The sequence below is a fragment of the Elephantulus edwardii genome, unplaced genomic scaffold, assembly GCF_000299155.1.
Source record: "Elephantulus edwardii isolate Elephantulus edwardi_28Jun2011 unplaced genomic scaffold, EleEdw1.0 scaffold00260, whole genome shotgun sequence".
In the NCBI taxonomy this organism is placed as follows: domain Eukaryota; kingdom Metazoa; phylum Chordata; class Mammalia; order Macroscelidea; family Macroscelididae; genus Elephantulus; species Elephantulus edwardii.
In genome coordinates this window covers 431,163-442,144 of record NW_006400010.1, presented here as the reverse complement: position 1 = coordinate 442,144, position 10,982 = coordinate 431,163, and the positions used below count along the sequence as shown (strand labels likewise).

The 10,982-nt window shown below is 41.7% G+C and overlaps 1 protein-coding gene and 1 pseudogene across 2 annotated transcripts; one reads left to right on the top strand and one right to left on the bottom strand.

Annotated features, from left to right (window-relative positions):
* Positions 1-784: 784 nt before the first annotated feature.
* Positions 785-3,787, top strand: LOC102866299 (RNA-binding protein 8A-like). Of its 2 annotated transcripts, none has more exons than XM_006899512.1 (6): positions 785-870; positions 1,060-1,119; positions 1,260-1,334; positions 3,171-3,307; positions 3,495-3,631; positions 3,742-3,787. In XM_006899512.1, the coding sequence occupies exons 1-6, from the start codon at positions 804-806 to the stop codon at positions 3,785-3,787; spliced, it is 522 nt and encodes a 173-aa protein (XP_006899574.1). In that variant the 5' UTR covers positions 785-803. The 2 variants fall into 2 exon arrangements, with proteins under 2 accessions (XP_006899574.1, XP_006899573.1); XM_006899511.1 differs by having other exon boundaries at positions 1,257-1,334.
* A 5,356-nt stretch (positions 3,788-9,143) lies between these two features.
* Positions 9,144-10,721, bottom strand: LOC102852742 (annotated as a pseudogene).
* Positions 10,722-10,982: the final 261 nt, after the last annotated feature.

Genomic DNA, 10,982 nt, shown 5'->3' with positions numbered 1-10,982 from the left:
GCCTTTGCATAATCAATGAAACACAGATAGACATTCCGCTGATACTCCCTGCTTTCAGCCAAGCTCCATCTAACATTAGCTACAATATCCCTAGTACCACGACTCCTTCCTTCTAAATCCAGCCTGGACTTTTCTGGTAGTTCTCTGTTGATGTGCTGTTCCAGTCGATTTTGCATACTCTCCAGCAGAATCTTGCTTGCCTGTGGTATCAATGATATTGTTCGATAATTTCCACACTCTTTTGGGTCACCTTTCTTTGGAATGGGAACAAATTATAGATCTCGTCCAGTCAGTTGTCCAAGTGGTTGTCTTCCAGATTGTTTGGCCAAAACAGAGAGATGACAGAACCGCTGGAATCCACCAGCTGCTCCGCCAGAGAAAGATCTGCAACTTCTTCGCGTGCGACTATACAATCTCAGAAAGCCCTCAAGAGGAAGAGTTATGAGTCAATTCAGACTCCATGACAATAAGTTGTTTTATTTAGGGAGAGGGAAGGTTGCTTACCTTCAAGAGTTCTCCGCGATTTTACAGAAGAGGAATCAAGGACCCCGCCCACTCGTCCCTCATTTGACGATTTATATGCCCTGCCCAAGATGGCTGCCAGCTCACTTCCGTCATAAACCCAATTTAGTCCCGCCTTCCTTGCGTAGTTTCACTGCGCCGGCTTTTGATTGGTCAACTTGACTTGAGCCCTTTCTTTTACACTTGATCTTAGCCGAAAGGCGGACAAACGATTAGAGCCCCTTCTTCTCTGCGACAGTTTGCGGAGGTCCTGAGGCAGGCGAGATACAGATCGAAGCAGGATGGCGGATGTACTGGATCTTCACGAGGCCGGGGGCGAGGATTTCGCCATGGATGAGGATGGCGACGGTAAGAAGCGTAGAGGCGGCTTCGAGAAAGGGGAAGAAGAGCGAGATAAGGATGTAATAGGACAGTGTGGTGTGCCCTCTCTGCGGCTGAGAGCTGGGATTAGAGACTCCGCCCCCTTTAGAACTCTGGGGAAATAGCTGTCACAGATAGCTATTTTGTTACTTACTCCTCTTTCTTTTGGAATTCTAGAGAGCATACATAAACTGAAAGAAAAAGCAAAGAAACGGAAGGGCCGCGGCTTTGGCTCTGGTGAGTGTTGTAGGGGAAATGAGAGGTACACTGATGTGGGAGGGCGGGAGATTCGAGTTTTAAAGACCCTTCCCAAAGTTGTATGAAACAGTGGGAAAAGAGAGAAATTTTTGGTGATCTGTTTTGTTTCTACATAGAAGAAGGGTCCCGGGCGCGGATGCGTGAGGATTATGACAGCGTGGAGCAGGATGGAGATGAACCCGGACCGCAGCGCTGTAAGTGAAAATGAAGTCGGAGTGTGTGGGTACCCAGGTCTTAAGTAATGGAACAAAAAATGAGGACCACTGCCGTTAGTCTTTGCTGACCCTAACGACAGTAATAGGACACAGTGGAAGGGCCTGTAAAATTTCCAAGGCTGTAAATCTTTGGAAGCAGATCGTTTTCTATCTCTCTCTCCAGCAAAGTGTCCGATGAATTAGAATCTTGATTCCTTTTTTCAGTGTGGCGTAGATAAGATTTTTAAAAAAATTTTATTCCTCACTTCAAATCTCTGTTAACCTTTCAAGATTGATTCTGTGTGTAAACTTGCTTGGGTTTTTATGTAAATAGTCTTATATTTATCAGTGTCTAGTTAATGTTGTGTAGTATTTCATTAATTCTTAATTAATTTCATTAATTCATTTTTTAATATGTGGTTGAGTCACAACCAGTTCATTGCTGACCCTCTAGCAGGTTTTCAGAGAGAAATCATAAGAAAGGAGATTGCCCTTCTTTCTCTTCCAGAGCAGCTGGTGGATTTGAACAGCTTGCCTTTAGGTTGGCTGTGCAACTCCTTAGAGTTAGGCCAGAGATCTCCCAGTCTATTTTTAGTGATACTAATAGTCTTATTTTTTTCAGTGTAGGGTAGGTGGGATTTTTTTTTTTCTTTCATCCACTTTAGCAGGTGGAATGACACAATGACTGCCACCATGGGCTCTCTAGAGCATCAGGAAGTATGAGGACGCTATAGGATAGGACAAGGGTCCCTATGGGTCGTACTTGACTCACATTACAAGAACAGTACTCTGTTGTGTGAATGTACTGCAGTGGTTGGTTTGTTGTTGTTGGGGGTTTTTTCTTGGTTTTTTGTGTTTGTTTGTTTTTTTAATTTTAATGAAAGTTGCACTTTTCTCCCTGCCCACCCCCTCCCCCCAATTCACTCTTCTCCTTGAAAAGTAAAAGAAAAATTCTTTCATTGTTATGCAGCCCCTCCCCCCACATCCACTCACTCAACTGTGCAGCCTTAATTTTGGACTCCTGTCATGACAATAATATCCAATCATATATCCTATTTAAATAGTTCTCGCTCTCATCTGTTCCAGTGCAGTATATATCATTCCTCCCATCCTTCTCTGTCTTCCCTCAACCCCGATGTCAGTCTCGTTTTACAACAGTGGCCCTTTGCAATCTTTGTCCTCTTGTGACTGAGATATTTCATTCAGCATAATGTCCTCTAGGGTCATCCACTTTGCATAATATTTCATGAATTCCTTGTTTTTCAGTGTCACATAGTATTCTATTGTATGACTGTACCAGAGCTTCTTTATCCATTCATTTGTTGATGGGCGCTTGGGTTGTTTCCAGCTCTTTGCTATTTAGAACAAAGCTGCAATAAACATGGGTGTGCATGCAGTGGTTTTTTTGCCAATTACTTTGTTGATGGACACTTGCATTTTTTCCCAGCTCTTTGCTATTATAAATATGTTGCGGTAAGCATGAGTGTGGATATATCTGTGCCTATTTCAGCTGATTCTTTAGGTTATATAGTTAGTATGGGTATTGGTTACTCATCCAGTGACATTACTGTTTCTACTTTCTGAGGAAGCACCAAATTACTTTCCACAGTGGTTGTACCATTGTATATTTCCACCAATAGAACCACTGACTTTTTAGCAAATAGTTTAGCTATTACTTTTCTTAAACAGTTAAATCTAGTAAAAAGAAACCAAGTATACTTAATCAGAGGACACCCAAAACCTCTCAAGCTTGCACCCTTTCTTCTATTGAAGTTTGTTTTTTTGTTTATTCTCATGTCTTAAAACCAATTTCTACCTCATTTTCCCTATGAACAGCTGTTGAAGGCTGGATTTTGTTCGTCACTGGAGTTCATGAGGAAGCCACTGAAGAAGACATCCACGACAAATTTGCAGAATATGGAGAAATAAAAAATATCCACCTCAACCTGGACAGGCGTACAGGATACCTGAAGGTATGCCAAGTGATGTTTTCTTGCCACCCTTTCAGCAGACAGTTAATTTGGCGTAGGGCGGCACTTGAAGTTTTTCTTGGATTTGGTTGGTTTGTTTTTTAAGAATGGATTTTGATTTAAGGAAAAGAATACCTTGTGATGCTTGGTGACAGGAGGGTTTTAACATCCATTTTTTGCCATCCTGTAGGGATATACTCTGGTTGAGTATGAAACATACAAGGAGGCCCAGGCTGCCATGGAGGGACTCAATGGCCAGGATTTGATGGGACAGCCCATCAGTGTTGACTGGTGTTTTGTTCGTGGACCTCCCAAGAGCAGGAGGAGGTAAGGTGGAGAGGAGAGTAATTCTGTTGTTTTGATAAAGGGATTGTGAGTAGGAAAGGGTAGGGGCTTTGTATGATACCACTCTGATGGTCTTCCCTCCTTTTGCTCAGAGGTGGCCGAAGACGCAGCAGGAGTCCAGACCGGAGGCGGCGCTGACAGATGTTTATTGAAGAGATTTGACCATGTGGCCTTGGAGAAACTGGGCTGGATTAGAACTCATTATGTTTATAATTAGTCTCTTACCTATAACCTGCTTGTTTGAGTTGTGAATAAATGTCCCATGTTTTCTACATTTACTTTCCTGCATTAATTTTAGAAGTTCTTGATTACTGTTTACAGAAAGGCAGTATTTTCGTTGGAAGCAACAATAAAATGAAATTGGCAAGCTAGACCAACTGTTGTCAAGTTGAGTCTAACTCATAGGCACTCTAGAACACAGGCTGTGTATCTTTGTAGAGAATACAGCCACATCTTTCTCCCTGAGTGGTTTTTGTTAACTCTCAGTTTAGCAGCAGAATTCTTTTATCACAGCACCCTCAAGTCTCCTTGTAGACTGTTGTTACTTTTTACATTCCCACTCCAAAAATGGTGATACAGGAGAATGGAATTATCAAACAATATCATTAATATTACATGCAAGTAAACTTTTGCAGGAGATAATTACAAAACAGATTGAGCCCTACATCCACAAGAAACTGCCAAAAACTCAAGAGAATTCAGAAGAGTCCATGCAACAAGAGAGAGTGTTGCTGATTACAGATGGATCTTGGCTAGAAGTAAAGAATACCAAAATGATGTTAACTTGTATTATATTGACTACGTAAAGATATTTGACAGAACAGTTTATGGCTAACATTGAGAAGAATGGGAATCCTAGACACTTAATTGTGCTCGTGTGAAATGTGTACCAAAACCAAAAAACCAGTTGTCTGAACAGAACAAGGGAACTTTGGTTTAAAATCAGGAAAAGTGTGCATCTAGGTTTTATCATTTTTCTATACCTATTTAGTCTGTATGCTGAGCAAATCATTCAAGAACCTGGACTACATAAAAATGAATGTGGCAACAGGATTAGTAGAAGACCTAAGTTGTCAGTGATTTCTTTTTACTTGGAACCACAGTGAACACCTGTAGCACCTGGTAGATGCCATTGAGTCAATCATAACTCATAAGGACCCTATGAACAACAGATGTGAACCTTGTCCTGTGTGCACCATCCTCAAAACCCCCTTCATGTTTGTGTTTATTGTCTCAGTAGATCAGCATCCCCTTAAAGTTCTTGATCTCTTTTCCTGCCCCACTACTCTTCCTAGGATGATGTCTTTTTCTAAGAACTGGCCTCTCCTGACAGCATGTCCAAAGTAAATGAGATGAAATTTCACCATCTTTGGCTTTAAGGAGCATCCTGGCTGCACTTCTCTGGGATGTATTCTTTGGGAGTCCATGGGATGTGATGTACCTCAACACAATTTAAAGGCAATAGATCTGTTATCCTTACCCATTGTCCACCTTTCAGATGCATAGGAAAATAACTATGACTTGGATCAGACACACCTTGAATGGGTGTCCTTGTTTAGCACTTTGGAGAGGTCCTTGACAGCAGATGTTCTCAATACGACACATCTTTTCATTTCTTGACTACTGCTACCACGGGTTTGGATTATGGATACAAGTCAAATGAAATTCTTGGGGAAGCTTTGGTGGCCTAGTGGTAAGAAGCTGCATTGTAATCCCAGAGGTGTGCGGTTCAAATCCACCAGATGCTGTGCTGGAGAAGGAGGACCAATCCCCTTCTGTACCAGTCAGATCCAGTTTGATGGTACACATACAAAAAATTAAAAAAAAAAATTCTTGACAACTTCAGTCTTCATCTTTCATGATATTGCCTATTATTAGCCTGTAGTAAGATGGTTTGTTTTCTTGATGTTGAGATGTCTATATTCAAGGCTATATAATCTTTGATTTTCTGCAGGAAGTATTTCAAATCTTAGTCACTTTCTACAAGTAACTAAGTAGTGTTACCTGTATGACACACGTGGTTATAATCTTCCTTCATTATTTGGTCAGCATGCAGATTGAATATGTATGAAGAGGTATGTAGAAAGGACAAACATCTTTCCTGTTTTGTGTGTGCACAAATATTCTAAGATTCCCATTCTTTTCATTGTTAGAAAAGCAGCAATTTTTTTGTGATCCACATAATGAAATGCCTTTGCGTAGTCAATAAAGCAGAAACAAACATCTTTCTGGTATTCTTTGTTTTCAGCCAAGATCATCAGCATAGATACTCCTTGATCCAAAACCTCTTCTGAATCCAGCTCAAGTTTTGGAGGTTCCTACTTGAAGTCTAAAAAGACATCAAGTAGGACCTTCCAAAAGGGGTCGTGGTACTAGAAATATTGTAGCTAATGTTGGATGGATCTTGGCTGAAGGCAGGGAATACCAGAGGAATGTCTATATGTGTTTCATTGATTATTGAAAGGCATTTGACTGGATTACAACAAACTGTGGCTGACTGAGAAGAATGGGAATCCCAGAACACTTGATTGTGTTAATGCAAAACCTGTACTTGGACGTGGAGGCAGTTTTCAGAACAGAGCAAGGAAACACTGCATGGTTCAAAACTGGGAAGGGTGTTAACGCCAGGGATGTGTCCCATCTCCTTACCTTTTCAACCTATATATAGAACAGATTATAAGGGAGGCTGGGCTCTATGAGGAGAAATGTGGCATCACAATTGGAGGAAGATTCATCAACAATCTGTGTTCTACAGATGCCACAACCCTGCTTGCTGAAACTGAGGAGAACCTGAAGCACTTGCTGCAGAAAGTCAAGGATGGCAGCCTTCAATATGGATTGAGGCTCAATATCAAGAAAACAAAATTCTCACCACTGGGCCAATTGGCAGCATCAGGATGGACGGTGAAGAGCTTGTTAACAGCTTTACTTTGCTTGGCTCCACAGTCAACAGTCTTGGCACGAGCAGCCAGGAAATTAAAAGACGCATTGCGGTGGGAATGTCTGCTGTTAGGGATCTCTCCAAAGTACTGAAAAGCAACAATGTCAGTTTGGAGACTAAAGTACTCCTGATCTAGGCCATGATCTTTGCAATTACTTGCTATGTGTCAGAGGTTAGGGAGGACAGAAAGAGAATTGATGTCTTTGGGCTGTGGTGTTGGAGAAGAGCATTGACTATACCATGGGCTGCTAAGAAATTGAACAGGTTGTTCCTGTTGTTGTTATGTGCCATCGAGTCACTTGTGACTCATAGCGATCCTATGTACAAGAACCCTAAACACCATTCTATCCTGTGCCAACCTCGCTGTCTCAAACACATTCATTCCCACCATTCCACTCACAGAATCTATCCATCTCATCGAAGGTCGTCCTCTCCTTCGCCGCCCCTCCATGCTCCCAAACATGATGTCCCTCTCCAAGGACCAGTCCCTCCTTGCAACATGATCAAAGTATGTCAGATGAAGCTTCAAAATCCTTGACTCCAAGAAGCATTCTGGCTTCACCCTCTCCAGGACAAACCTGTTTGTTCTCCTAGCAGTCCATGGTATATTCAACACTCTTCTCCAGCACCACAGCTCAAAGGCATCAGTTCTGTTTCTATCATTCCTATTCACTGCCCAACTCTCCAATGCATAGCATGTAATTACAAACACTATAGCCTGGATCAGGCGCACCTTAGTCTCCAGCCTGATGTCATTGCACTTCAGTACTCTTGAGAGGACCCTGACAGCTGACTTTCCCAATGCAATTCGTCTCCTGATTTCCTGGCTGCTGTTACCAAGAGCGTTGACTGTGGAACCAAGTAAGCTAAAACTGTTAACTATCTCAATCTCTTCACTATCCATACTGATGCTGCCAATTGGCCCAGTGGTGAGAATTTTGTTTTCTTGATGTTGAGCTTCAATCTATATTGAAGACTGCAGTCCTTGACCTTCTGCAGCAAGCGCTTCAGGCGCTCCTCAGCTTCGGCAAGCAGGGTTGCGTCATCCGCACAACGTAGTTTGTTGATGATTCTTCCACCAATTCTGATGCCACATTCCTCCTTGTACAGCCCAGCATCTCGGATGATCTGTTCTGCATACAGACTGAAAAGGTATGGAGACAAAATACATCCCTGACGGACCCCTTTCTTGATTTAGAACCATCCAGTGTCTCCCTGCTCTGTTCTGACAACTGCCTCTTGGTCCAACCATAGGTTTCGCATTAGCACAATCAAATGTTCTGGAATTCCCATTCTTCTTAGAGTCAGCCATAGCTTGTTGTGATCCACACAGTCAAAAGCCTTTGCATAGTCAATGAAGCACAGATAGACGAATGTCTGGTATTTTCCACTTTCTGCCAAGATTCATCTAACATTAGCTATAATATCCCTAGTACCACGACCTCTTCTAAATCCAGCCTGTACATCTGGCAGTTCTCTGTTGACATATTGTTCCAAACGTTTATGGATAATTGTCAGCAGAATCCTGCTTGCATGTGATATCAATGACATTGTTTGATAATTCCCACACTCTGTTGGGTCACCTTTCTTTGGAATGGGAACAAATACTGACCTCTTCCAGTCCCTTGGCCAGATGGCTGTCCTCCAGATTTCTTGGCACAACTTAGCACATCCAGGGAAGCGTCTGTTTGTTAAAATAAACCAATTGGTATGCCATCGACTCCTGGAGCCTTGTTTTTTGCCAATTCCTCCAGAGCAATTTGAACTTCCTCCTTCATCATCATAGGCTCTTGCTCATATGTTATTTCATGAAATTCCTCTGTGTCAGCCAATTCCTTCTGATACAGTGACTCTGTGTACTCCTTCCATCTTCTTTTGATACTTCCTGGGTCATTCAACATTCTACCCAAACTATCCTTAAGTGTTGCCACCCGTGCCTTGAATTTGTTTTTCAGCTTAAGAAACTCTGAACGAGTCCAGCCCTTTTGATTTTCTGACTCCAGGTCTCTGTACATTTCATTATAGTATCTTGCTTTGTCATCCGAGCTGCCTTTTGAAATTTTCTGTTCAGCTCTTTGATTTCTTGATTTCTTGCTTTAGCTTTGGCTTCTCGGCGCTCTCATGCAATACTCAGAGTCTCATCAGACATCCATCTTGGTCTTTCTTCTTCTTCTTCAGCCTTTGTAATGATCTTTTGCATTCTTCATGGATGATTTTCTTGATATCCTCCCAGAGCTCATTTCAGCATATTTCATTTTGTTTCTGAATATCACAAACTTTAATTAGAATACTTTAAAAATTATTATTTTGCGTGTATTTAGCAAATTTCACATAAGGACAAATATCCAGTTCATGAAAATTAGGACTATGAACTTGTAAATGAACAATAATTAACACGTATTTAAAATAAAGACAAATAACAATGAAAATCAGTGGATTTGTCTGCTGGCATCCTACCACTATGCACAGATCAATGTAATACTACTAACCAGTCACCCTGAGGCAAGGGCAGATGCTGACCAAACTATCTTCCAACAAAGCATGTTGAAAGGATTAAATATCATCATCCTCATCATCATCACTATTGAGGACGAAGCTGTTGCCTGTGGACATGGGCCCTTCCTGAGATTACCCAAATCATCCTGAGGCCCCCCTCAAAAGGCTCAAACAACTTGTTTAACATATTTTTCATCTAAATCTTCAAATAGCTTTTCCTCTGCTCATCTTCCTCCTTTTCATCAGCATCTTCAAGCCCTTTTTCATTCCTTCTGTCCTCCTTGTCATCTGACTTCATCAAATATTTTATCTGTGTCTTCTTCCTTTTCCTCTGAATCTTCAGACTCTCAGAACTTTTTCAGAGCTGTCATCTTAAAATTTGTGTTTTTCCAGAGCCTACCATTTCTTTCTTGAGAATATTTCCCAGCTTCTCTGTGTCATCCTCATCAGTCTCTTTTATTCAAGACCATTTGCTTCACATTCTTTTCCAGACTCTTTATCACACTGCTTTTCAGAGAGGTTTTCTTCAGATTGAATAATCTCCAGGTTCTTTTTGGAGGCCACCTTTGTCTTCAGAATGCTTTTCAGGGCTGTCATCTTTCTCAAGGCCATTCTCTTCACAAACTTTTTTTAGTTTCTTCTCAGATCTCTTTCAGAGCCATTGTCTTCAGACTCTTTTTCCCAGGACTACCTTACTCAGTGTCCCTCCAGGCGGCCTGCTATGGACACTTTCTTGGGGCAGCCTTCTTCATATTTTTCATTGGAGTCACCTTCATAAGCACCTTTTTCAGAAGCAGCTTCTTTAAATTCTCCGTCTGCAAGTTTTTCAAGCTTTTCATCCACAGGTGCTTCAGATGCCATTTCTACTGTGGTTTCTGGAGCGTTCGCCTGAGATGAGCCTGCGTGCTCTGAAAAATGCCTCCCTTTAGAAAGAAGGCACACCTCTTTCTGGAATGGGGCCAATTTGAAGCCCTAGGGCCTCTGCTGCCTTCAGGTACATTGGAGAAAGCTTTCCATCCTTTCAGCCTTTCTTGTCTCTCTTGGTCTCCACCATCCAGCATTGGTCGTTCCCATCCCATGCTTTAGCAGTGATTTGACAGCCACCAAACCACCTCCTACCGATGGTCTGAATGCAATAATCTGATTCCTCCGGATCCCTGAAGGACACAGAGGGCAACCCATCTAGATTTCTATAAAAGAGAATGAGCTTCTTAAATCTGGTCAAACTTTGAACACTACACTCGAAGGTCTTCTCTGATTTCATTTAATACTAATGGATCCTCATAATCCATAGGATGAAATGTGGTTTTGATGATGATGACTCTCATGGTGCATCCTTGATGGACCAGCTTTCCTCTCAGGTCTCCAGCTGCTTTTGTTGCATAGACAGCTGCTTTTTGTTGTCTTTGCACTTCTTTGAGGCATCATATTCCCCTTTCAGTTGAAACTTTGCTACCTTAACATGTGATTTGTAGCCTCTAATTTCATCTTCATCCAGAAGTTTTAATGCAAGTTCCACAGATTATCTCCTAACAGCAAAGTGTCTACTTTCAGATTTCCTTGATTAAATTTATAAAGCTTGACCTTAAATTCTTCTGTCTGTGGATCTCTAGTAATAATGTTGCATTTGGACATGCACTGTATAAATTCAGCCACTGCGATGTCCAGAGGCAAACCAGATACATGTATGGTGTTCTTCAATATGAAGCTATCCTGATTCTGCTTTTCTCCCTTCTTTTTGGGCTCAGTGGGCTTGGGGAGTTTTCTCTGTGGAGGTTCTATTGAGTTCCCAGCACTGGCATCTTGTACATTTGCAGCAGAGCTGGTTGCTCCTTCATTAGAGAAGCCATAACTGGCCTGATATGTAGCAATGAAATTTTCCGTGATCTCAGGAAA